The sequence below is a fragment of the Eriocheir sinensis genome, chromosome 45 (assembly GCF_024679095.1).
Source record: "Eriocheir sinensis breed Jianghai 21 chromosome 45, ASM2467909v1, whole genome shotgun sequence".
Taxonomy (NCBI): Eukaryota; Metazoa; Arthropoda; class Malacostraca; order Decapoda; family Varunidae; genus Eriocheir; species Eriocheir sinensis.
This window is the reverse complement of record NC_066553.1, coordinates 10,045,921-10,072,666: the sequence shown is the minus strand read 5'-3', so window position 1 is coordinate 10,072,666 and position 26,746 is coordinate 10,045,921. Positions and strand designations below refer to the sequence as shown.

At 41.7% G+C, this 26,746-nt stretch overlaps 1 protein-coding gene across 3 annotated transcripts in view; it reads left to right on the top strand.

The window, feature by feature from the left end:
* Nucleotides 1-26,746, top strand: part of LOC126980727 (COP9 signalosome complex subunit 1-like) — a 71,371-nt gene that overhangs the window by 6,233 nt on the left and 38,392 nt on the right. For all 3 annotated transcript variants that reach the window (XM_050831006.1, XM_050831007.1, XM_050831004.1), the window contains exons 2-3: nucleotides 9,622-9,711; nucleotides 23,676-23,857. In XM_050831006.1, the coding sequence (XP_050686963.1) occupies nucleotides 9,622-9,711; nucleotides 23,676-23,857 (272 nt within the window). The remainder of the gene's footprint in view (nucleotides 1-9,621; nucleotides 9,712-23,675; nucleotides 23,858-26,746) is intronic.

Here is a 26,746-nt window from a genome sequence, read left to right as displayed (position 1 = left end):
TGACAACAGAAGAGCAGTTGGTTAACCCCTTCAGTGCTATATCGTCGCAGTGACACCACGTGGTCCGTGCTGGTGGTTCTAAATCATCGCCGCGACAGTTGATCAGTTTTGAATCTCCCGCTCGCAGTACATATTCCAACATTATTCCACACCCCATTGTAACTTTATTTTGATTTATCCACATCATATAGTGGGCTGTCCTTGCCCCCACCACCAATTCCTACACAACCTCACCATCATGTGAAACAGCTGCATGCCGTGAGTCACCAAAGCAGGGTGAATTGCATCTTGCTTAGTTGGCTGTCACAACCTTCAGGTGATAGTGAATAATATACTAAACTATAATAAATGTAATATTATATATTTTTCAGATACGAAGGCAATATGTAATCTTTCATATGATATGAAAAATTTTGTATTGTGTTTACTCAGTCAGCATTAAACATTGCAATGACAATAAGCTAGTTGTATAGTATTTGTCTTTGTCTTTCCAATAATATGCTTGAATATTTGCTACAATGCATAGTTTCAAGAGATGTGGAGGTGAAAAGCGGCCCCCACATCCCACTGCCCAGCTGTGCACAGGGGGATCGGAGGGCATGACACGTTGTGCACTGAAAGGGTTAAGTAGGAAACGAGATATTGACTTGTCCATAAAACAAATTTTAACCAAGAAAATTTGTAACTTTACTGCGATAAGCGGTGTCTGCACTTTCTCTTATGTGATATAAAATGCCTCTTGAGGGCTTAGTACTATGGCTATTATGTGCTCCACCACAGATTAGGCAGATAGTGGCTGTGGGAAAACACCATGTTCTCACAATACCTCTAAATCATTATGATTGTCCTCAAGAAAGAAAGAAATCATTCTTCCCGTCAGTTACTATTCAAACTGTTGCAATGGCCTCGCCTTGGCTAGGGCGTCTGTGGGGGCTCTGATGTGATTGGCTGCAACAAATCATGTGACAAATGGCATGAGTTTCGTTGGTCCCTCTGTTTTATGTTTTGCTAAGTGACCACTCGTGGCACTGTCTCTCTGAGGGGTAAGGTGCCTTATAGCCAGTAGCAAGTGGTATTTATTTATATTTTCCATCCGTAAATTTATATATGCAATCTTTATCCAATTAATAAGTTTCCAGGCATAAGTAGATGTAGCACTTCACACTAAGCCAAGATTTTGGCGAATAATTGATGATAACTGTGGCCACAATCCTCCATCCATCCATCCATCAAACCTCCCAGAAAACCATAGGAAAGAGTGTAAAGATTTAAATAGCCATGGAATGTGTGTGGGAACCCACATGGCTGCATATAACAGAGAAGTCCACAGTATCCTGTGGCAGCCAGAACCCACGGGTCACCACAGCTCAAAACGAATAGGCTCTTAACCCTTTCCTTGTGCGCGGGACGGGACGCGATTATCCCCTCAGGCACAGTCGGGCAGCCCAATGGGGGGTCTCTTTTAACCTCTGTATCTCAAAAACTATTCATCACAGCTAAAAACCAAAAACACCATTGGAAAAAGGAGGCCCAGATCTATAGGAGTCGGTTATGTATGCCTCTCTTGCGAACGTACATGCACGTTCAGGGAATGTTGAATGTTAACACTTACGTTGGTGCGTGCGGGATGATCAGCCATATTGAGAGAACTGCGGACATCTTTCCTTCAGATTCTGGCAAGGGAGTATTGCCAACTGCAATATTTACAACTATTTGGTCTAAGAATCAGTCAGGTGATAGATGAATTTATGCAGAAATGCCGCTGTATTGGGCAAGAACATCCACTCGTCCATAGATTTGCCGTGCTGGGCTGATATGATTTTCCGCCAAATTTAGTGAAGAACCCACTCAATTGGCAATCCTGTGTTGTGAGAAATAGTGTTGGAACACTTTCATACACAGGAGATTTGAGTGTGGGTGGAGCTCGCAGCGAGCGTTTAGCACCACCAGCAAATACACCTAATGCTCACTGCGAGCGTTTAGCAATGAAAGGGTTAAGTACAGGGGAGCTTTGCCCCTTCTCCACCTCCCTCAAGGTCACTAAAAGACTAGTAAATATACAGTAATCCCTCGCCATATCGCAGTTCACTTATTGCTGTATCACTGATTTTTAAATTGTATCATCGTGGATTTTTCGCTATATCGCAGGATTTTGCGGTTTATAGGTATTTTTTTATATATATATTATTACAGATATTTTTGCGGTAAAATAAGCATTTTCTAGTCTAATAAATGAAAATATATAAATCAACTTAAGTTGGAACACACCTAAATAAGCACCTACATCACCTACCTATTTTTTATTTTTTCGTCGCGGCCTATTGTGCCGTTAGTCTTTTCCCTGGTTCACTCCTCCCACACTTCCTTTCTTTCTTCTCCCTCTCTGTCCCTGTATTTTTCTCCTTCTCATTTCTTTTTTCTTTTCCTTTCCCCTCCCTCCCAGTTTTTCTTTTTTAATCTCTTTCCCTCTCACTCACCTTTTCTCTCTCCCTATTACCTCACCTTTACCTGACCCTCCCTCCCTACCTCTCTTCTTTTCCTGTCCCATTCCCTCCACTCATTTCCCTTGTTTCCTCCTTTCTCACACCCTCTCATCTTTAGCCTTATCTCTCACTCTTATCACTCTCTTCCTCCCTTTCTCCTTCCCCATTAGATTATATGAACACACACACACACACACACACACACACACACACACACACACACACACACACACACACACACACACACACACACACACTCGCGCATGTCAGGTAAAGGCCTGACAAAAGCCCTGACCTGACTCTCCCTTCTGCCCCTCCCACACCCTTCTCATTTCCCCATCTTTGTGTGTATTTACCTACTTTGTAGTCTACAGGGCCCGAGCTAAGCTCTAATAGTCCTATCTCCATATCTACATTCATTCATTCATTCACTGCAATTGGTCAATAAATAGGGAATGCACGGGCTATCAAGTATGACTATAGAACTGTGAAACTGTGGCTTTTTTTTTTTTATTATTATTTTTTTTATGTCATGAGCACATAATTACAGAATGCATAGATGGAGCCAGTTATGGGAGATGGAATTTAATGCAAACAAATGCCATGTTATGGAAATGGGGAAAAGTAAAAAAGGACCGAGGAAAACATACAGGATGGGAGAAAAAAACTTAAAGGTGGTACATGAAGAAAAAGATTTGGGAGTAACGATGCAAGACACACTATCCCCAAAGAAGCATACAAATAATTTGTTTGGAGAAACCTACAGGATGATGTAAAATACATGGGTATCATTCCATTATATGGACAAGGAAATGATGAAGAAAATAATAACAACACTGATAAGACCAAAACTTGAATATGCTGCATTTGTATGGTCACCTCACAAAAACTCTCTCCTGGGCCCCGATAACTAGATTCATATATTGTTATAGTCATAATGATTGATTATTAGTGCTTCTGGGCAATAGTTAAGGGTCAGAAACAGGTAAATACGATGCTCTGAGTACGACTATCTGGCAATGGTGCTTAGAGATGCCATATTTTCTTGTGACAGTGACTTGACTGGGGAGGGGGCCGGGGCACAGCCCGGGATGGAGTTAAGCAGCAGCGAGGCAGCACTTGTGTTGATATTTTAGTCGTGTGCAGTGTGTACAGATCATCCATTTATAATTAAATTTGCTCTGTGTACTCTAAAACCTATATCTAATGCTTAAAAATCATAAATAAGTTTATCATGATGAACTTCGTTATGTTTACGAGGGAGCTGGGGCTCTCGTTAAGTTAACCACACTGTGACGTCATAGTTTAGCTTCTTGGATGCCATTAACGAATGTTTACATCGGTATCTCGGTTAATGAGATCGCTAACGCTTCTTGGATCTAGGTCCAGAAGAGCTGTGTGAGTGGAGCCCCCTCACACGTGAGATGCATACTCCATACGAGGACAGACAAGGCCCCTGTATATGGATATCAACTGCGCGGGGTAGAAGAACTGGCGGAGACAATACAGAACGCCCAACCTCGAGGAAGCTGATTTAGCGAGAGAGGAGATGTGAAGTTTCCAGTTGAGATTTTGAGTAAAGGATAGACTGAGGATGTTTAGTGTTGAAGATGGTGATAGCTAAGTGTTGTCGAAGAATAGGGGATAGGTGTTTGGAAGATTGTGTCGAGTTGATAGGTGGAGAAATTGAGTTTTTGAGGCATTGAAGGACACAAGGTTCCTTCTGCCCCGATCGAAAATGATAGCAAGGTCTGAGGTTAAGCGTTCTGCAGCCTCCAGTCTGGAGTCGTGTACTTCCTGTTGAGAAGTACACAACCACCACAACCAGTTATTGGGCAGCCAAATTACCTACCTACATTAACATACATTTCACATACCTTGGTAGTGTAGTTCAGAACAACGGTGAGTCTTGCCAGGAAATCTTACACCGGATTGGCTTGGCCCACAGTGTTATGGGCTCGCTCAGCACAAGTATATGGCATTGTCAATCAGGGGTGTGGAGTCAGACCAAAAATTCCGACTTCGACTACAGGAAATTTTAAGGTTGCGACTCCGACTCCACCCCCCTCCCCCTCCCTCTCTTCTGCTGTACTGTGGTAGGAAAAACAAACCCAGCCACACCACACCACATACCACATCCAGCCACACTACACCCCGCCACACCAAACCACACATCACACGCAGCCACACCAACCCACATACCACAGCCAGTTACACCACAGCAAACATCACATCCACCCACAATACACCCAACCACACTGGACCACACATTATATCAAACCACACCACACCATACCACACCCAGCCATGCTACACCTTACACCACACCACACATTACACCGAGCCACACCTCACTACACATCACACCATATCACACCACATCCAGCCACACTACACCTCACACCACACCCAGCCACATGACATCACACATCATATCAAGCCATACCACACCCAGCCTCACCACACCTAATGCCACACCATACCTAACACCACAACCAGCCACACCATATCACACATCACACCCAGCCACATCACACCCAGCCACATTACACCGCACATCACACCCAGCCACATTACATCACACATCACACCAAGCAATACCACACCACTACACCACACATCACACTCAGTCACACCAAACCCAACCACACCACACATCACAGTCACATCACACCCAGTCACTCCACACCTCATGGGTCACACCATACCCGACCACACTACACTTCACACCACATTGCATGTTAATATGTGATCTTGTATATAAGTGTAAGTCTGAGTGCTTGTCTGCGTATGTGAAGAGGTTCCATGTTTATCTGTTGTTTGATCCATGTTGTGATGCCAGGCGTTCGAGTGTACAGTCACCTCTCGATTAACATGAGGGTTATGTTCCTGGAGATGTCGCATTATTTAAAATCGCGTTATTTAAACATAATTTCCCCATAGGAAACAATGGTAATGGGGGGGGGTTACATTCCTGGACACTGGGAAAGTCTGCCTATTTTGGGGATTTTGTTACTCTAACCTTAAAAAAAGAAAAAAAACATTAATACATTAGTAGGTCACAGAAACAACAAAAACACACATTCTCATTTTATTTAAATTTGTTCCTCACCTGCGTCAGTCACCGACCGTCCTCGCCCCATGCTCCTGTCACCAGCCACTCCCTTCACCTCCGCCTCGCTTGCCTCCTTCCTCTTCCTTTGACTACCCATGTTATTGGTGACAAAGATAACTCCTTTAAGTTAAAGTTTTCTAAAGAAAGAATGCTACATTACATTTGTTTGTCACTGACACAACAAAAACACATCCTCACACTCACCATCACTCTGTTGATGCGTCACTGGTCATTTTCGTTGTCTGCCAAATCCTCACCCCGCTCTCCTTCCTCCCTCCTCACCCCATCCTTCCACCTCCTGTGAGGAGGTGGAAGGACGCTTGGGTGCCATAGTAGAGGTCAAAATGCAGTGTACGTATTCCAGAGAAACGTTCCACTCACAGTGCCAGCAAGCTTCAGACTGAGGAGAACTTTTCTCTGGAATACGTACACTGCATTTTAACCTCTACTATGGCACCCAAGCGTCCTTCCTCCCTACCTGGCAGGTATGGCAGATCAAAATCTGTGAGACATTCTTATCTGGTAACACTGCTTTCGGTTAATGTTATTAATTAAGATACAAACCATATATTTTCGTCAGACTGTGTTGTTTTCAGCAAAGCAGCCTGATCGTTCCATAATCTTTAGAATGACTGGGCTACGTGAGGTCACATTCATTGACTTCAATGCTGCCTGTAGTCACATATGGCCGTCTGCTTGTACGCAATGTAACAAGCAGTAGCTGCCTAGGAATAGCTTTTTGCACCCTGTATGTAAGCGTTTGTGGCTAAAATCCTTAATAATAGGCTAAAAGCATGCAAAATATGTCCTACAGTATGTGGGTTGGCAGCTTAAAAAGCCCGCCCTTGAACATGTTGTAAACATCCTGGGCACAAGAAATCTGAGTAGCATCCCTATATAAACCTTCCTGCCCAGCACAGGAGATGATTATCGATGTAGTTCTTACCTCATGTACGAAATATGGATGAGAAAAGTTGAATTAACGAGGTGTTGGTCCATGGTCAACGTAGCCAGATTATCATTCTCAAGGGCTGTGTATATACACTCAACCCTCGATTTGCCGGACTAAAAGGGGGGAAGGCTTGTCCGGGAATGGCAAATGTCCGGGGGTCTACCCCCTTGCCGGACTTTACCCTATATATGTCCGGGAAACACAACCCACCCCCGGACTACACCTCGCATAGCTGTCCTATACTTTGGTGGGTTTTTGGGTGGCATCGTTGTGAAGAAGAGGTGTATCCACGACAAGCACGTAAGCACAACACTCGTGTGACGCGGCAGACTTGTGTACAGTCCAGTACTAGACGTGTATGTCCGCCCGCGCTGCCATCTAGTGCCCGATTTGCGAACTTTGTCTGGCGCGGTAGTTTGAAATCGACTTGTCCCGGACTTTTTTTTTTTTTTTACCCCACGGACTCTTGTCCGGCAAATCCGAAATCCGGCAAATGGAGGTCCGGCAAATCGAGGGTTGAGTGTACTGGTTTCTGGCCCATAACTGTTGCCAAGAAGCACCAATAATTAACCAGTTAAACGATAGCCATATATGGAGGCAGTTTTTTGGGTGATGAAAGCAGTGTTGGGTCGGAAATCGGCAAACCTAAGAGGCAGAATATGACAACCTGGCAACGTTCAGCTGACGGTTGTGGAACACGCGGTGGTGCTGCTTCCTCATGTGAAAAGTGTATAGCTTGAGCAGTTGAATATTTCCCAGTTCCTCTTCATACTTCCACTTATGAACAAACAAAATGTAATTCTTATTCTGATAACATAATTGTCGCCCATACGTTTCACTTTATAGAACATCTTTACGCTGTCAATAAACGTGACACCCTGCAGGAAAACATCACCCTATTTATTCACTTCTGCATTAACCCATTCACTCCGGTGATGCTGACGTCGGCGTCCGACGGCGTCACCGTATGGAAAGGGTTAGTCCTCTTTTAAACCTCTTAATCCTCTTCCATTTCCTATTAATACTCTTCTAAACCTCTTCAGAGGAAATGTAAGAGAATTAAGAGGAATTTAGAGGAGGATTGAGAGGTTTAGAAGAGGATTAATCCTCTTCTATTTCCTCTTGACCCTTTCCATACTGTGACGCTGATGTCTGCGTCACGGATGGAAAGGGTTAAAGTCTTGAAAACGTGTTTATATCTAATTTTTTCATCATATTCGGGTCAAGGGGGACTGAAATTTATGTATTTTACGCCAGTGAGACTATACTAGCACTTCATTATGCATAAATGATGATATAATGCCTAATTATGTCCCAAGGGAGGTCTGGAGGTACCTTGGAAATGCTAAGTTTTACTTCGAGGAAGATGTTGCGAGACGGGAATATGGGCCTTTGTGTCAAACTGGCAACTACTCCGTGAGACTGATTCAACATACAGTAGAACCTCGTTTATCCAGCATCCAAAACAGCAGCGCGGGTCTGATCTGCCATTGCTTACACCAGGGCTGCCAAAGTGGAGTTGGCAACTATGCAGCATCGCCTGTACACCCAACGCGTTTACTCTCCATAGACCAGTGTGTTGTGCGGCTGTATCGAGACCTGCCTTTCATTGTTATTAGTGGACCGTTGGGCCTGTTATTCGGTAGCAACATGCCTAAGGTTACCGAGAAGAGAAAGCGCAAGGGGCTTACCTTGAAGCAGAAGTTGGAGATTTGCCAGCGACTTGAAAATCATGAGTCCCACCATAGTCTGATGGAGGAATTTGGCAATTCTATAGGAGTAAGTCTCAAATCAACAGCAAAACAAGTTATCCAGCACAAGCTTCCCCTTGTTTGTGCCAGATAAACGAGGCTCTTCTATATATTACCTGCATAGTCCATCATTGCCAACTCTAGCAATTGGGCATATGGCACATTACCCAGAACCTGATCCTACTCATTGGATTGTTTCTGTAAGAGACAAAATCCTGAGTAGAGGAGACCAAGGGGATGACCACGGAGTTCATGGTTTGAGAGGATGGGAAAGGGGTCTGAATGGAGACTCGCCCGGAGACTCCCGTACTTTGCGACGTAGGGTGGGCGAGGCAACACGCCCCCGGGCGTATGCCCCCACTGATTGATTGATTGTGTCTATATACCTTCTCTTCATCTGAAGTCAACACTGTATGGGTTAAGGAATGTATTCTGCACTTCAGTGCCTTGTTTTGTGAAATGTTTGTGAACTTCAACCTCCTCATGGATGATGGATGAATACCTGTTGTAATCATGACAATATCTGCTGATGAACCAATGTATTACACCTGTAATTTATAGCTACCCTGACTACACAGGGCTTTATTTTGTCAATTTATGTTGTTTTCATGTCTCAAATTGACAAGTTGATGATTGGCAACTGACCATCAGTTGTGACCTATAAAGTAATGATGAGATGAAGCCTATGACAAAGTTATAGAGTGACCTAATACTTTTGTGTTTACTATAGCTTTTTTGTAGTATAGTCTATAATATTACCATTTTTCATGTATATAGATGTACTTTTAACACATTCAAATATACATATGAAATTTAATTACTGACATCGGAGCTGTGGTAGTACATATATTTCAAGGACAATTGGATGGGCATGTACAATAGTGTTTGCCCAGCTGTAGAATGCGGAGGTGCCATTTTTCCATATGGTCTTGCAGCTTCTCTGCACAAGAAATAATGTCACAAATTGTATTTTGCTTAAAGTACATTGTGGCCAAAATATATCTGACCATGTAAAAAAAAAATATATATATATATATATATATATAGTATATATATATATATATATAATATATATATATATATATATATATATATATATATATATATATATATATATAAATTCCTAAATAAGAGTGTAGAGATAAGTATAAACTGCCCCCATGATATTGGGCAGAGCAGGTGAAAAAGTCAGTGCTGGGGGAAGCATGTTGATACATGGGGGCAGTATGCAGTCGGTAACGAAGGAGTTAAGAAGACAAAATGTTATTTATGATTGAATATTGTGAAAAGTTTAACAGAGTGATGTTTTATTTGTTTCAGAACAATGTAGAACCAATGGTCATTGACATGGCAGTGGAGGAAAATGACAACACAGAGGAGGAGCCAGTAATAGTGGAGAGCACTTCCTTGGTGAGTGATACCCCCCCTCTCTCTCTCTCTCTCTCTCTCTCTCTCTCTCTCTCTCTCTCTCTCTCTCTCTCTCTCTCTCTCTCTCTCTCTCCAAAAAAAATAGAATTATTGTGGATTCACTTTATATAGATTTCCTAGAGTTGTACTATTCCTAGCCTGTGAGGTAAGGATATTGCTGATTGACTATTTCATGAAAGAAGGCAGGTGTGGGGTCTCACCTCTACTAACCATGACCCTCATGGAGGCTCAGAAAATATTATTTTTTCTTTACTTAACTCTCCTGTTACATTTAGTTAGCAAACTTTGTTTATTTCTTTAGAATCTTCATGCAGTGAACATTCAGCTATCTACACACACGCACACACACACACACACATACACATTGGGCAATCTATTAAATATTGGACCATCTATTAAAATAGATTGTCCAATAGCAAAGAGTGACCATGCAGTTGTGGTATTTGAAGTAAAAGAAAAGAGAACGATTAGCCAAAAAGAGGATCACAAAATAGGGAGAAGTAACTACTCTAAGGACCGTTTTCACAGTCATTTTGTTTGTTTTGATTGTTACCAATGGTGGTGATCGCTGCTATAGTATTTCCACGTAAAACTGGCCGATGGGGTAGTGGCGGCTGCGGGGTTAGCCTAGCCCCGCACCTTGGCACACACTCTCAACATCTCTCGCTTCCTCTGCAGCCGCCACTACCCCATAGGCCAGTTTCACGTGCATGGAAAACTAAAGCGTTGATTGCCACCATTGGTAACGATCAAAACAAACAAAGTGACTGTGAAAGTGGCCCCAAAGGCAGACTGTTAATATGAGAACTTTTTTTGAAAATGCAAATTGGAGTGGGGTGTACAAAGCCAAGAGTACACAAGACAAGTGGGAAAAGTTTCTTAAGCTATACAAGGAAGCCAAGAATAGATATGTCCCAAAGGTAACCAAAAAGGATGTTGGTAAAAAGGAATGGTTTAACAAAAGATGCGAGGCAGCTAGAAAGGGAAATGAGGAAGCTTGGAAGGGATGGAGGAGACGAAGAAGAATCAACTCGTGGAATGATTACAAACAAGCAAGGAATGAATATACAAAGATTAGAAGAGAAGAAAAACGGAAATATGAAAAAAATATAATCGACAAGTGCAAAGACCAACCCATAGTATTCTATAGACATGTGAACGGCAAATTTAAGAATCGATAAACTGAAAATGGATGGAACTACATATGAGAACTCAGCAGAGATGGCAGAAGTGATGAACAATAGCTTCCATAGAGTTTTCACAAAGGAAGATGAATTTGTACAACCACCAGGCCAGGAAAGAGGAAGGGTTATGCAGGAGATACAGTTAACAGTGCAGGAGGTCAAGGAAAGCTTGAACAAGCTGGATGTAAGACAGGCAACGGGGCCGGATGGAGTATCAGGGTGGATCCTGAAAGAATGTAGTGAGCAACTTGCAAAGAAACTGCACTCCATAATGAGCGCCTCCCTGAGTGAAGGAAGGGTACTGCAGGATTGGAAGAGAGCAAACATAGTACCAATTTTTAAGGGAGGAAAGAGAGAGGACCCATTAAATTACAGACCGGTATCACTCACTAGTGTGGTTGCGAAGATATGCGAGAGGCTGGTTAAAAACAGGTGGTCAGAATTTTTAGAAAGTGAGAAAATTATCTCGGATTGTCAGTTTGGATTCATGAGAGGGAGATCTTGTGTCACCAACTTGTTGTGTTATTACTCAAGGGTGACAGATTTATTACAAGAGAGAAAAGGCTGGGGGAATGGAGTGTACAGGTAACTCTCGATTTACGCGAGTATTGTGTCCTTGAAGAGGTCGCGTAAATCAAAAACAACGTAAATCAAACAAGAGGTAGGTTTCTATTGAAAAATAAATATTCACTTCATTCAATGGAGAGAGAGAGAATATCCATATCACCGAGATATCCACTCAGGCACTCAGTCTCAGCCTCACTCGTGTGAGGAAGAAATGAGGGACACCATGAGCGACTGGCTAGTATTGGTACCGGTACCGAGCAGTCTGGTACCGGTACTGTACTGTATAGCTGGTACCGTTAGTACTGGTACCGGTATCTGCCCATCCCTATTGTTGAGCAGCGTGGCAGTGTGGGTACTGTATTGTTGTTCAAGTGGCGCGCGGGAAGAACTGAGCTCAGCTGTGTGTCCACGGCGCCGTGTGAGTCCAGTTGCGTGAGACATCTGGTGGCCACTCCATAAAATATCGTGTATAAGTGAAAAAAACGTGTAAATTAAACATTTATTTGCATTTTGGATCCCACATTATTTCAAAAACGCGTAAACCAAACTCGCGTAAATTGAGAGTTACCTGTACCTGGATTTGAAAAAGGCATTTGACAAAGTACTGCACAGAAGTCTAATTTGGAAAACTAAAAATAGGGGTGGAGTGGGTGATGGACTGATTAAGTGGCTGGGGGACTTCCTAACTAACAGGGAAATGAGGACGATAATCAGGGACAGGGTTTCCAACTGGTGCCCTGTGATGAGTGGGGTCCCACAAGGTTCGGTGTTGGCGCCAATAATGTTTGCTGTTTATATGATATGGTGGACGGAGTGACCAGCTATGTGAGTTTGTTTGCAGATGATGCAAAGCTATTGAGACGAGTGAATGATGTGAAGGACTGTGAGGCATTGCAGAGGGACCTGGATAAAATATGGGAGTGGAGTGGTATATGGCAGATGGAGTTCAACCTTGGGAAACGTAAAAAAAAATAGAGTTTTGTAGGAGCAGTAGAAGATTTGAATATGATTATAAGATGGGAAGTGAGATAATATGCAGAGGAATGGAAGAAACAGATTTGGAAGTGACTGTCTCAGAGAACATGTCACTGGACAAACACATCAACAGGATAACGGGACAAATTATGAATTTTCTGAGGAACATAAGGACGGCATTTGTGTATTTGGACGAAGAGATGATGATGAAAATAATACAGTACCCTCTCAAGTTTTGCGCTTGCTTCATTCTGAAGGTATAGCGCTAAACTCAAGGATCGCGAAACTCGAGGTATTGAAATACATGAAAAAGCGCTTATTGGTTCTGGCCTGTGGAAAAAAATTACTTTTTTTTTTTCGACTTGACTCCCTTGTTATCACAATTTTTTTTTTTACTTTACTCCCTTGTTATATCAAAATACGTACCTTGGTAATAGGCAGAAAATGGGAAGTGAGAACAGGTCGTTCTAAAGCCACAGTTGAAGGCGGCTGCCTTACAATTGGCTGGCAGTTCTGAATACACGCTTGTGATCCACGTGGTGTCGTCTGCTAATGTAAGGGTGGTTGCTCACGGTCACCCGTGGTACAGTTGGACAAACCTATAGCTTCTGGTAGTTTTCTGTGTGTTATGGTATAATCTGCTAATTCTTTCTGTTATATATCATTAAATCACTAACATCATGATTGACTTGTCAATGCCTATTGAACATAAACTGGTGCCGCCGCCGCAAAATAGCTCGAAGAGAGGTTCAACTTGCTTACTGCTTCCATATTTCCCTCACCGCTTACAAAGACCACAAGCGGACTAAAAATAACAAATCCAGGCAAATTAACACTTTTAATGCTGTGTATTCCCACAGCGCGCATGCGTGGTGGACAGCAGAATGACTAATTTCAGCGGGGAGATATTTCTCGCAGCACCGGCCAGTGTAGTGGACCTTCTTCTTTTGACCTGTAATGCTTTGTATCCCTTCTTAGGTCCTCCTTCTCCACACTTTTATACTTCACAACATGCACTTGGGGCCACTTTCACAGTCATTTTGTTTGTACTGATCGTTACCAATGGCGGCAATCGCCACTCTAGTATTTCCACGTGAAACTGGCCAATGGGTAGTGATGCGATGTGATGGTGTCGGAGGTATTGCCTTTACAAAGGCACCTCGTGGCGGCTGCGGGGTTAGCCTCGCCCCGCACCTCACCACACTCTCAACACCTGTCGCTTTCTCTGCAGCCACCACTACCCCATAGGCCAATTTCAAGTGGAAAACTATAGCGTCGATCGCCGCCATTGGTAACGATCAAAACAAACAGTGACTGTGAAAGCGGCCCTTATTTACTTAACAGTGCGCACTTATACACTTCACCCTGAACTTAGGTGTTTTTCTGTTCTTTTCTTTCCCTGATTTTGGTTTTCTATGACCTTTTGCTATTTTCCACTGTTACTTTTCACCATCGCTGCCATGCATTACAGGTCAAAAGAAGAAGGAGAAGAGGAAAACATCGCTGGGAGATCTACAATTTTCATAGATTCGAGAAAAAAGATTTTTGGACTGTGGTTCCCCAGCACGGGGTGTTCTCTTATCTTGTTAATTAAGTAGTAAGCAAAGCAGCTCTGCCAGTCCAATTTACGAGTCTCTTGGTGGGCCATCTTCCACTGCTCCTCACTCCTCAGCCACTGCCGTCGTCTGTTTGTTTACATGCAGCCGTTCGGTACCCACGTACCCACGCATGTACTCACAACCGTTTTCCATTCATAAGGACAACCAACAGCTCGCTCCCGGTTGGGCATACGGGCAACTGCGGTTGCCCATAGCCCCAATGGTTGGACACCGCCTTTTAAGGCAGCACGCATGACGCCGACGGTAGGTAGACGCGACCGGTACATGTCAAAGGAATGTGAAACTCTTGGCGGTAATGCGCGAAAGTCGTGATGGTAAGAAATTAGGACTAAGCGCTAAACTCGAGGATCGCGAAACTCGGATAGCGCGAAACTCGAGAGGGTACTGTAGTTACAATGATAAGGCCAAGGTTGGAGTATGCAGCAGTGGTCTGGTCTCCTCATGAAAAGAACATAAGAAAGCTGGAAAGAGTGCAGAGAGTGGCAACTAAGATGGTACTGGAACTTAGGGATCGGACGTATGAGGAGAGACTCAATAGCATGGGGCTCACAACCCTGGAGAGAAGAAGAGAGAGAGGAAACCTGATAGCAGTGTACAGGGTGGCGAGCGGGGTGGAGAATCTGGACAGAGAGAAACGAGAGGACATAGAAAGAAGTTGATGGCGACCACGTGCAGGCAAGATGTGAAAAAGTTTAGCTTCCCAAACAGAAGCATTGAGCTATGGAATAGACTGGAGGAGGTGGTGGTTTGTGCAAGAAACATTCATGATTTTAAGGAAAAGCTGGATAAGAGAGGATATGGTGACAGGACAGCGCAAGCGTAGCTCTTTTCCCGTATGTCACAACTAGGTAAATACACACACACACACTTACACACACACACATTAGGCATTAGGGTGGAGGAGGTGATTGAGGGTGAAGGCTTGGCAGAGGTACTGAAAGTAAAAATTGTGGGTGCTGAAAGTAGAAGGAGGCAGTATGTAGTAGGGTATGTGCCACCAAGAACCAATGCATGGAAGGTCCAAGAATATGAACAAATGATACAAGACATGGTGAGTTGCCTGGATGGAATGTTGAGAGAGTGTGAGAGAATAATTATGATTGGTGCAAAGAGGTAGAATGGGAGGATTGGCAGACGCAGGGAACAGAAGAGTCGTGGGGAGGAAGACTCCTGCAACTGGCAATGGAACATGTACTGACTCAATGGATTAAGGAACATATTAGATTCAGGAAAGAAGGTGAGGCATCAAGACTAGACCTGGTATTTAGCAAGGAGCCAGAAGTAATAGAAAATCTTAAAGTAGAATGTCCAATAGCAAAGAGCGACCATGCGGTTGTGGAATTTGAAGTAAAAGAAAAGAGAACGATTGACCGAACAGAGGATCACAAAATTGGGAGAAGTAACTACTCTAAGGCAGACTTTGTTAGCATGAGAACTTTTTTTGAAAATGCAAATTGGGGTGGGCTGTACAAGGCCAAGAGTACACGGGATAAGTGGGAAGAGTTTTTAAAACTATACAAGGAAGCCAAAAATAGATATGTCCCAAAGGTAACCAAAAAGGATGTTGGTAAAAAGGAATGGTTTAACAAAAGATGCGAGGCGGCTAGAAAGAGAAAGGAGGAAGCTTGGAAGGGATGGAGGAGACGAAGAAGAATCAACTCGTGGAATGATTACAAGCAAGAAAGGAATGAATATACAAAGATTAGAAGAGAAGAAAAACGGAAATATGAAAAAAATATAATCGACAAGTACAAAGACCAACCCATAGTATTCTATAGACGTGAACGGCAAATTTATGAATCGATAAACTGAAAATGGATGGAACTACATATGAGAACTCAGCAGAGATGGCAGAAGTGATGAACAATAGCTTCCATAGAGTTTTCACAAAGGAAGATGAATTTGTACAACCACCGGGCCAGGAAAGAGGAAGGGTTATGCAGGAGATACAGTTAACGGTGCAGGAGGTCAAGGAAAGCTTGAACAAGCTGGATGTAAGACAGGCAACGGGGCCGGATGGAGTATCAGGGTGGATCTTGAAAGAATGTAGTGAGCAACTTGCAGAGAAACTGCACTCCATAATGAGCACCTGAAGGAAGGGTACCACAAGATTGGAAGAGAACGAACATAGTACCAATTTTTAAGGGAGGAAAGAGAGAGGACCCATTAAATTACAGACCGGTATCACTCACTAGTGTGGTTGCAAAGATATGCGAGAGGCTGGTTAAAAACTGGTGGTCTGATTTCTTAGAAAGTGAGGAAATTATCTCGGATTGTCAGTTTGGATTCAGGAGAGGGAGATCGTGTGTCACCAACTTGTTGTGTTATTACTCAAGGGTGACAGATTTATTACAAGAGAGAGAAGGCTGGGGAGATGGAGTGTACCTGGATTTGAAAAAGGCATTCGACAAAGTACTGCACAGAAGACTAATTTGGAAAATTAAAAATAGGGGTGGAGTGGGTGATGGACTGATTAAGTGGCTGGGGGACTTCCTAACTAACAGGGAAATGAGGATGATAATCAGGGACAGGGTTTCCAACTGGTGCCCTGTGATGAGTGGGGTCCCATAAGGTTCGGTGTTGGCGCCAATAATATTTGCTGTTTATATAAATGATATGGTGGATGGAGTGACCAGCTATGTGAGTTTGTTTGCAGATGATGCAAAGCTATTGAGACGAGTGAATGATGTGAAGGACTGTGAGGCATTGCAGAGGGACCTGGATAAAATATGGGAGTGGAGTGGTACATGGCAGATGGAGTTCAACCTTGGGAAACGTTAAAAAAAATAGTTTTGTAGGAGCGGTAGAAGATTTGAATATGATTTTAAGATGGGAAGTGAGATAATATGCAGAGGAATGGAAGAAAAAGATTTGGGAGTGACTATCTCGGAGAACATGTCACTGGACAAACACATCAACAGGATAACGGGACAAACTATGAATTTGCTGAGGAACATAAGGACGGCATTTGTGTATTTGGACGAGGAGATGATGAAGAAAATAATAGTTACAATGATAAGGCCAAGGTTGGAGTATGCAGCAGTGGTCTGGTCTCCTCACAAAAAGAAGAACATAAGAAAGCTGGAAAGAGTGCAGAGAGTGGCAACTAAGATGGGACCGTAACTTAGGGATCGGACTTATGAGGAGAGACTCAATAGCATGGGGCTCACAACCCTTTAGAGAAGAAGAGAGAGAGGAGACCTGATAGTGGTGTACAGGGTGGCGAGCGGGATGGAGAATCTGGACAGAGAGGACCTGTGTGTGTGGAACGAGAGGACATGGAAAGAAGTTGAGGGCGACCACGTGTAGGCAAGATGTGAAAAAGTTTAGCTTCCCAAACAAAAGCATTGAGCTATGGAATAGACTGGAGGAGGAGGTGGTTTGTGCAAGAAACATTCATGATTTTAAGGAAAAGTTGGATAAGAGAGGATATGGAGACGGGACAGCGCGAGCGTAGCTCTTTTCCCGTATGTCACAACTAGGTAAATACACACACGCACACACACACACTGCCGTCGAGACAACTTGTACACACACACACAAAAAAAAAAAAGCCGTTGAGACAACTTTACACACACACACACACACACACACACACACACACACACACACACACACACACACACACACACACACACACACACACACACACACACACACACACACACACACACTGCCGTCGAGACAACTCGTACACACACACACACACACACACACACACATGGTAGGCAGTGGCTGAACAGATATCAAGACGGCCCTGCATTCAGGAGGACGCGAGTTCAATCCCCGCCCGGTGCCACCAAGCTGGGATTTTTCAGCCGCTGCCGAGTGGCTTAAAACTACCCACATGCTGTCTAGAAGACCACCTATCAACCCGGACTTTAGATTCTAGGATTAAAGATGAGCTCTGGGAGGGCAGCATGACCCAATGCAAGATGGCGCCACTATAAACACTCGCCTGCGCCAGAACGGGCTGGGCCGACCATCAGGACCCACCGGGAAAAGGCCTTGGACCGACCATCAGGATCCACCGGGAAGAAGCCTACCGGCGCAATAGGCCAAGGCGTAAAAAAAATAAATAAATAAAAAATAAATAAAAATTCCGGTGCCGGATTTAGGAGTGGGCAAAGTGGGCAGCTGCCCAGGGGCCTCCAAAATCAGGGGGCAAACTGAAGGCTTTCAAAGGGCCACAATCAGGGAGCCTCGCCTCCACAACAAGTGCATCATCTATCAACGATGAGTTTGTGTTTGGGAAGGTTAGGCTGAAATAGGGGTAATCAAATTATAAAAGGCATGTTTTTGTAGGCTGGATTCTGGTTTGGATTCGAGGACGAGATTCGATGATGTCAGCCTTGGCTTGTTTTTGTCGTCCTCTTTCGGGCAGTTTTGGCACTGTGGATGTGAAGACAACTTGACTGATGTCAAGAAAGAGATTAGATTTCAAGCCTGCTCCAGAGGTGTCTTGGACGAGATATAAACAACATAAGAGAAAATAATTATGTCAGCCAAGAAAGAAAGAGTAAATACAGATACTTGTTTAACATAGAAAGACTCATTCCTATCATTATGATAAATAACGCCACTAAAAAAAAGATAGTGTAATGACCATGAAAACTGTAATAATGTAGGTCAGGCCACGGAAAAGCTTGAATTCACACTGATTAATGCCAGTAAGCTGTGAGACAAGCCTCAAGCTTGTTCCGAATGTGTCTTGGACGAGCTTGCCTCCGTTAAAATATGAGATAGAATCATCATACAAACATCATCATCAGAGGAAATATGTCGTCTTAGAAAGATTGAGTAAATACTTGTTTAACATTGAAAGACTCATTCCTATCATTATGACAAAGAATGCCACTAAAATAGAAAAACAAATATTGTAATGAGTTAACTAATGATCATGAAAACTATAAGAATGATAAATAATGCCACAAAAATAGAAAAAAAAATATTGTAATGAGTTAACTAATGACCATGAAAACTGTAAGAATGTAGCTCGGAAAAGCTTGAATTCACACGGATTAATGCCAATAAGCCACGAGACAAGGGTATAGCGACATTATTAACACTATATCAGATGAATAAAACCACACTATTCTCTCAGCAGGTATACTGATGCTGAACACTATTGATATTGGGAATAAGTCATGTGGGCCATATGTACAGTCGCGATATGAAGTGATGTCGCCACTCTCAAAATGTTTTGTACGGGAGCATTTAAAGGTAACGGAAGTGATGTGTATTTATTGTTTATGTTATAATGTTCCCTTTTAATGATAATCTATAATACGTTGTGATGTAAAATAACATAATAGTACCTGAATTACAATTATACATTCATTTGTTTTAAAAGATGCGACTGCGAATGTCATGTGTTGTCTTCAGTACTGATGACAACCTTGAAATGATTTAGCTCAAGTCATGTGCTTATCTTTGCAAAACAGTTGTTATACGTTGTTCGGATTTAGGTGATATATATATATATATATATATATATATATATATATATATATATATATATATATATATATATATATATATATATATATATATATATATATATATATATATATATATATATATATATATATATATATATATATATATATATATATATATATATATTCTGGGTCATTCCATGAACTGTCTTCTGCAGCTATTAATACACACACACAGTATGATACGAAGCGAATGGACAGTTACTGGCGGTACTTTGTGTTTTATTGATTAAGAAACGATCAAATAATAAGGTTTCACATTGAACACCTTTTATTCACTATGATGGCACTTCTTATAAGCATGGGCATTGAAATATATAGTAACATTGCTCAGTAACGATGATGAATGAAGAATGCCTTCATAGGTAGGGTTGCCATATCTGAACTATCAAAATTCCGGATGCCTCTTGGAACACTCGACCATAGCCTAATGTTTGGCAACGCTGCAATTAGCCTACCTGCCCGCACCACGACCACCACCTCCATTTCAGAGCCATATATTCTTATTTCCCCACCTTCATCGATTATTCTTTGGCACTTATAAGCTGTGGACATGTTTCATTGATCACCTGCAAGCATTAAAAGTTTACATGAAGCTTTTGTCATCGTTATATTGACCAAGAAAGGCAATGATGTTTGCGATCGGTGGCAAAGAGTGAGCTTGGAGTTACAAAACACGACTATTCTGAAGCTGTTTATTCTTATTTTTCCATCTCCAACTATCCCACGGTAGTTATAGGTCTTCCCTTGATCACTATCATGCATTAGAAGTCCACGGAAAGCTTTCGTTATCGTTTTCTTGACCACGAAAGGCAAAAAGTGAGTCAGGGGTGAATAATAGGTATAGTAAAATGGTGTGCGGGCAATGACGTCATCATCATACAAGAGTATAAATTAAATAAATTACGCCATCCTAGTCAAGGATATCGACTAATTATGCATATCCTATATATTGTGCATATGTTAGATTTATTGTTGTCAACAATGATCATGAAAAGATAATTTTACATTCTGTTTGAGTAATATGACGATATTTGGACTTCATTTGACTTGTTCCTTGGTGAACGAAAACACTTTGTGTCAAAATATTTTGACAACTCTTCGTAAGACATCATTGAATATTTCTTTATTTTTTTTTTTCTAGCTTGTAAAATATATTTAGTTAGGATGAAGATACAGGAAAATAATGGTACTCTTGAAAATATATAACGATACATGCGTGATCGAAAATAAACGTACACGGCGACATCACTTCATATCGCGACTGTACATAATATTATTGTGGTTCTATGAGTAATATTTTGGGAATTGATTCTACAGCCGATATTTATTTCTCAATTCCCATGAAACATAAGTTTTTATAAAGGCTTATTAACGTATCTTCTTCAATTCCAAGTATAATTGTCACCGGGTATGACTAATAGTAAGATACAATTCCCTAACCTAAGCAAACCTAACCATAACTTATTCCAGTATATTTTCCCAATTTAGCGTATGGCGCGGTTAACCCCTTCACTATGGGCGGGCAAAAACAGCGCCCTGCGTCATATCCAGGGTGTCCGAGCGTGCCAAATTTCAAATGTCACTTCTGATTATAACAAGTTTTCAGCCATAAAATCAACATAATCATCATGTATTATATATAAAAACACGCTAAATTAACAGGGTCAATATCCTCAGGTGGAACAAAAATGTCCTCTTTTGGGTCACCTTCCATGACATCGATAACAATAAACAAGGCGACAATAATGAACGTGACGACTACACGGTGACAACGAACCGCAGCTGAACTGAACAAAGAGCCCAACAAGCAACAACATAAAGAGAAAAAAACTCAGTTTATCCTAAATCCGTATATTTTACCCAAGATTCCCCGCAAATTTACACATTTTTTAATTTTTTCAATAACAGACACTTTTATTTTTATTATTTTAAGTTTACTTCTTGTCAGGTGGAAAATATTGAATTCTTGTTATTAAATCCTGAGTTCAAAGAGTTGGAAATGGAAGATGCATTACCCTTAAATACCCAAAAGTTTCCCTCCCTAATAATTGTCCAATTCCCCTGCTTTAAAGAGTAATTTACCCAAAAGTGGAAGCCCTGGAATTATTGCGCCATGTGGCATAACTGGTGCTGAGTCTGCTCACAACGGACAAGAACAAACCTGTATGAATTTTTAGGGGACTTAAAGTTAGTGGAGGAGAAACTTCATTTAGTAGAAGTTAATTGGTCCGCTAGCTGTCTCCAAAGTTAGCGAAATCACTAAACAGCTAACGAAAAAGTTAGCTTCGCTAATTAGCGGAATAGCGAAACCGTGCCCACCACTGACAGTACACATACATACACATGTACACACTCCCATTCTTCATTGCCTCTCCTTATCTTTAGACTCATTGATGTTTACTGTCAGCTCATGGCAGGGCCAATGACCAAGAGCCATTGGAATATACTGTATGGATTACTGGTGTCTGATTCTGATCCTGTTCAATAATGCACAGGGCACCAGGGTTGGCATGTTGCCTATATAACACTATAGTGTGGGAAAATTGTTTACATTACGTGATCTCACTAGGAACACAATACAGTACATGTGTAAATTAAGAAGTACTTGTAGTATGTTGCAGTACAGAAGTACATTTGAACGATTTTTCCGTACATTATTTGTAGCTTTTCATACCAAGGCTCACCTGCTTCAGACTAGGTGTGAACTTGTCCTGTCTCCCTCACCAGAACTGAGGGGAGGTTAATAGTGTAGCAACAGTAATTAACCCACCCTGTCTTGACCTGAGCTCTGACTTAGAGACTTGGGGGTAAGTGTGGTTAGGAAGGTGTGACCCCCTCTCAGCCCTCCCAACTCCCAAGGAGCTTCTGTGTAACAAATGAGCTAAGTAAAGAAACGTAAATATTTTCTTTGCCTATTTGTTTGGTGATGGAAAGGTAAGACTGTGCCTGCCTCCTTTCAGTAAGCTTCAGTCAGTCAGCACCCTGCTCACCTACCAGGCCTGGAATCGTGGCACTCTTGGGGATCTAATTTAAGTGAATCCACTCTATGTAGTTGATTGTCTTAAACCCGTACAGTGTTTAGTACGTACATATACGTACCTCTTAGGGAAGTGTTTAGTACATATATATACACAAGCTCTTTTGAGGGCTTATATGCCCTTTATTTTTGTTTGTGTATGTAACATTGTTCATTGACAGTAAAGAGGAATAATTTGACAAGTCTTCGTATTTTTAAATGGATGTTAAAGGGCCTTTCTGTACATTTGTCCGCATTCCAACAAAAATCATTATACAAGAAGGTAAGTTACTTTCTTCTAGGTAATTACTCCATGATTCTATAATCAGTAAGGTATGTGGAATCATAAATTATGGTTCAGAGTAATCGGAAATGAAAACTTATCATCGAAAGCTTCATAGTGTTTTGTTGAACTTTGTGAACTACAATTGTAGTACAGATGGCCTTGAAGCGAATGGTGTTGCCTGATGCACATCCAATCATTTTCTTGTACTTACAATTCCTGTTTATTTTTTTAGGTTTTTGTGATGTAAAGAAGTACTTATACATTACTCACGCTTTAGGGTAGTGAGAAGTGTTATAAAGGTATAGGCTCTAAAAAAAATTAAAGATAAGTTTCCCTTGCCTGGTATGACATCGTTTGCTCTGAGACGGAGAAAAATAAGACAACGAACAATCTAGGGTTCCATTCCTCGCATATAAATATTATATATATCAAATAATTTGTAATTTTTTTTACATTTTTAGGGGGAAAAAAAAAAGTGCAACCTGGCATGACCCCTATCTATGCCAAAAGATGACTCTGTACGGGTTGATTATGTTTCTGTTGTGTTGGCAATTTTGCACATGACTTAGAATTCTTAAAACTTTAATCATTTTTAGTAATAAATAATGAGGTAAATTTCATTGGTCTTTTTTTTCTGAGTGAAGTTAGTAAGACCTCACGAAAAAAAAATGCATCATTGTCATGGAATGAATTTTTTCACAACTCTACATTGGCTATTCCATTTATTTATTTTTACTGTTGTGCTTATGGTTAATTTGTATCATGCCAACGTTTTCTCTTTACCATTCCTTCTGACAGGACCTGGAGACGTATGCCAACTGCTACACAGGTCTGGCCAAGCTGCAGCGCCTCATCTTTATCGCTGACCGCTGTCCTCAGCTTCGTGTTGAGGCTCTCCGCATGGCCATTCACTATGTGCAGACTACCTACAATGTCAACCTTTATACACAGCTGCACAGAAAGCTGCAGGAGGCAGTCAGGTAGGTATTGATAAATGACATAACCCAACTGGGGAATTTGAGACTTCATAAAGTAAAAATATTCCTATTGTCCTCAGTAGAAGGGGAGGAGACCTTATTGGATATCAAGGCTTGTATTGTTTTTCAATAAAAACGAACAATCAAGAGAGGGCTGGGAAGCTCCCAAAAATACCCTGTGGATGGAAGGGTCGTATAAAAAAATATTAGTCCCCAGGGTCTCAATATCTCTCACTATAACTAAGATATGCAGTTGTGTGTGTTTGGTAGATCATTGCCATCATTATCATCATAAAATATTCTCAAGATCTATGAGCCAAGAAAAGTTAGCAAGTTTGCCACTCATGTCATGATAAGGACAAAACTCTTCTGCCATCGCATGCTTTCAAAATCTGTTAGTTTAAATTAGTTTGCTATAATCTTTATTTCCTAAAGTCTGAGCTGCATCACCGTTTCCACTACCTTGTCAATTTGATCTGAGCCAGGTACACTGAAAAATTAATTGCTATAAATACTGGTGGAAAAGTTTCCTAACAAACTTCTGATCTGATTTAAACAATGAACCCCAAGGTACAGTATATTTTAACGATTGGCATATTTTGCCTGTAGACTCTGTCCAAAGCCACAAAGAGTTGCTATTGATTATTTTTTATTTTTTTTTTTATTTTTTTTATTTTATTTTTCCCACAACCTGTCATGCACATCTCTCCTTCAAACTACTTTTTAGTATGTTTTTTGTTATATCAAAAATTGTCTTTTAAAAACATTTTCTGCTTTTTCCCATGTTCTCTTTTTCATTGAGTGTGTGAATACAAAAGCTCCCCGCCATTCACGGGTATTTGGTTCCACGAGATTCCCGTGATTCATGAATCCGCGATTGACGGGACTATAATCAAATAGGGAAAATAGGGTTTCGTTCTACCATCTCGATCGAATAAAAAAAAAAAAGGAATATCTAAGGCATTTCTAAACATTGTTATATAGTTTTACATACACATAAATCACACATCGTGGCTTCTTCATGCCTGAAGAAGACGTGGAGGAATGCTTGGAGGCCATGATAAACTAAAAAAGGCTGTATAAACTCCACTGTAGAGCACTGCCACCTTCACTCGCACGTGGTAAACAAACTGTCTTCTCTTCTTCTTGTAACCTGTTCCGCTTTGTATTGCTTTTAGGTTGTTCACTTCTTTCTTCTGTCACTTCCTGTTTGATAAATTTCAACAATTATTCTGCCTTGTTTCCCAACTTTTCACAAGGAAATTTTTCATACTTTTCACCATTTGATCGGATTCCTTTCTATCGCCGTACAGACCTAACACTGTAGTTATCCCTCCATCCTCTTCTAATCTCCTCTCCCATTCTTCCTCACCAATAATGACTATAGTCATTCAGGATATATATTTGGTGTATAAAGAAACTAACGAGAGAGAGAGAGAGAGAGAGAGATCTTTGAAAGTGGTTGGTCGCTGCTAATTATTCATCTTGCCTAATCTACGCACCAGTGCGCCTGTTGCCCCTGCCAAGCCACAGGAGGTGCAACAGCAGCTGGTGGAGGTGGTAAATGTTGCCTGTCAAGGTCCTGGATGCGGATGCAGATGTCCGATACATCTCTACTCTGAATAACTTTTCCTCTCTACCCCAATAATATGTGGATGGTTTATCCCAATACACTGCATAGAAAATTTTCACACGTCTTTTATTACCCCATCTGGGGTGTCTGTACCGAGCTGGGCGCTACAGACCGCATATACGCAAGTTTTCATCTGTGTTCGGCGGGGGTTGTCGCAAATACCCTACCCACGTATAAGCGAATCCGTGAACAGTGAGGCCGTGAACGGCGGGGGGCTTCTGTAGTATCTTTTCTTCATTTGAGACGATACTGTATAATACCTCGATGTACTAGTGTGAGATATGAGACATTCTGATGTGCAAAATTGTGCTCCTCAATTTCAACTTACATTAAGTGAGAGCATAACCCCTGGGGCATGTCATTTCTCTCACCCACCGCCTACACTCCCAACGACCCCCCCCCCCTCAGGCAAGGTCCTACACAGCTACCCTTTCCATTCAAAGTCCCTCCCGGCAGGGTCAGTCAACTTGCCCCAGCCATGAGTAACATGGGCGCCATCTTGGTTTCCTCCACTCAGGATTGTCTCGAAAAAAAGAAAAAAAAACTGAGCAGGATTAGCATCTGGGAAGTGTGCCATATTACCATATACAGCAGAACCTCATTTATCTGGCAGCCATGGGGGGAAGCTCGTGCCGGATAAACCGTTTTGCCGTTGTTTTGAGACTTACTCCTATAGAATTGCCAAAACCTTTTTATTTTTATTTTTGCTTTTTATTTATTTATTTATATATATTTATATATTTTTTTTTATGTCCAGGCCTATAGCACCGGTAGGCTTTCTTGGCATCATGGCGCAGGCGTGTGTTTATAGTGGCACCATCTGTGCATGGCTGGTAGCAGCAGATTCAAACCCACATCATCCAGGACATGGCAAAACGAGGGACAGGCTTGCTGACCACTCAGCCACTGCCTCCAATAGAAAAGAACTCCTATAGAATTGCTAATAAAGTAAATACATCCTACGCTACCGAATAACAGGTCCAATGGTCCAGTAATAACGGTGAAAGGCAGGTGTCAATACTGAAGCACACTACACGGGTCTATGGCTGAGGAACACGTGCTCTTATCTACAAACAAGAAAAGACTATCGCCTTGTGCCGATGATAAACGTAACCTTTATAATTATAAATGCTACCTTACAATGCCCATATTTCTTGACATTAGACATATCATTTAACATTTATAAAGTACCATAACTCCACATTCAGTTACTGAAATGTTCAACTTTAAGAGAAACTTAACCCTTTCAGTATGGTGAC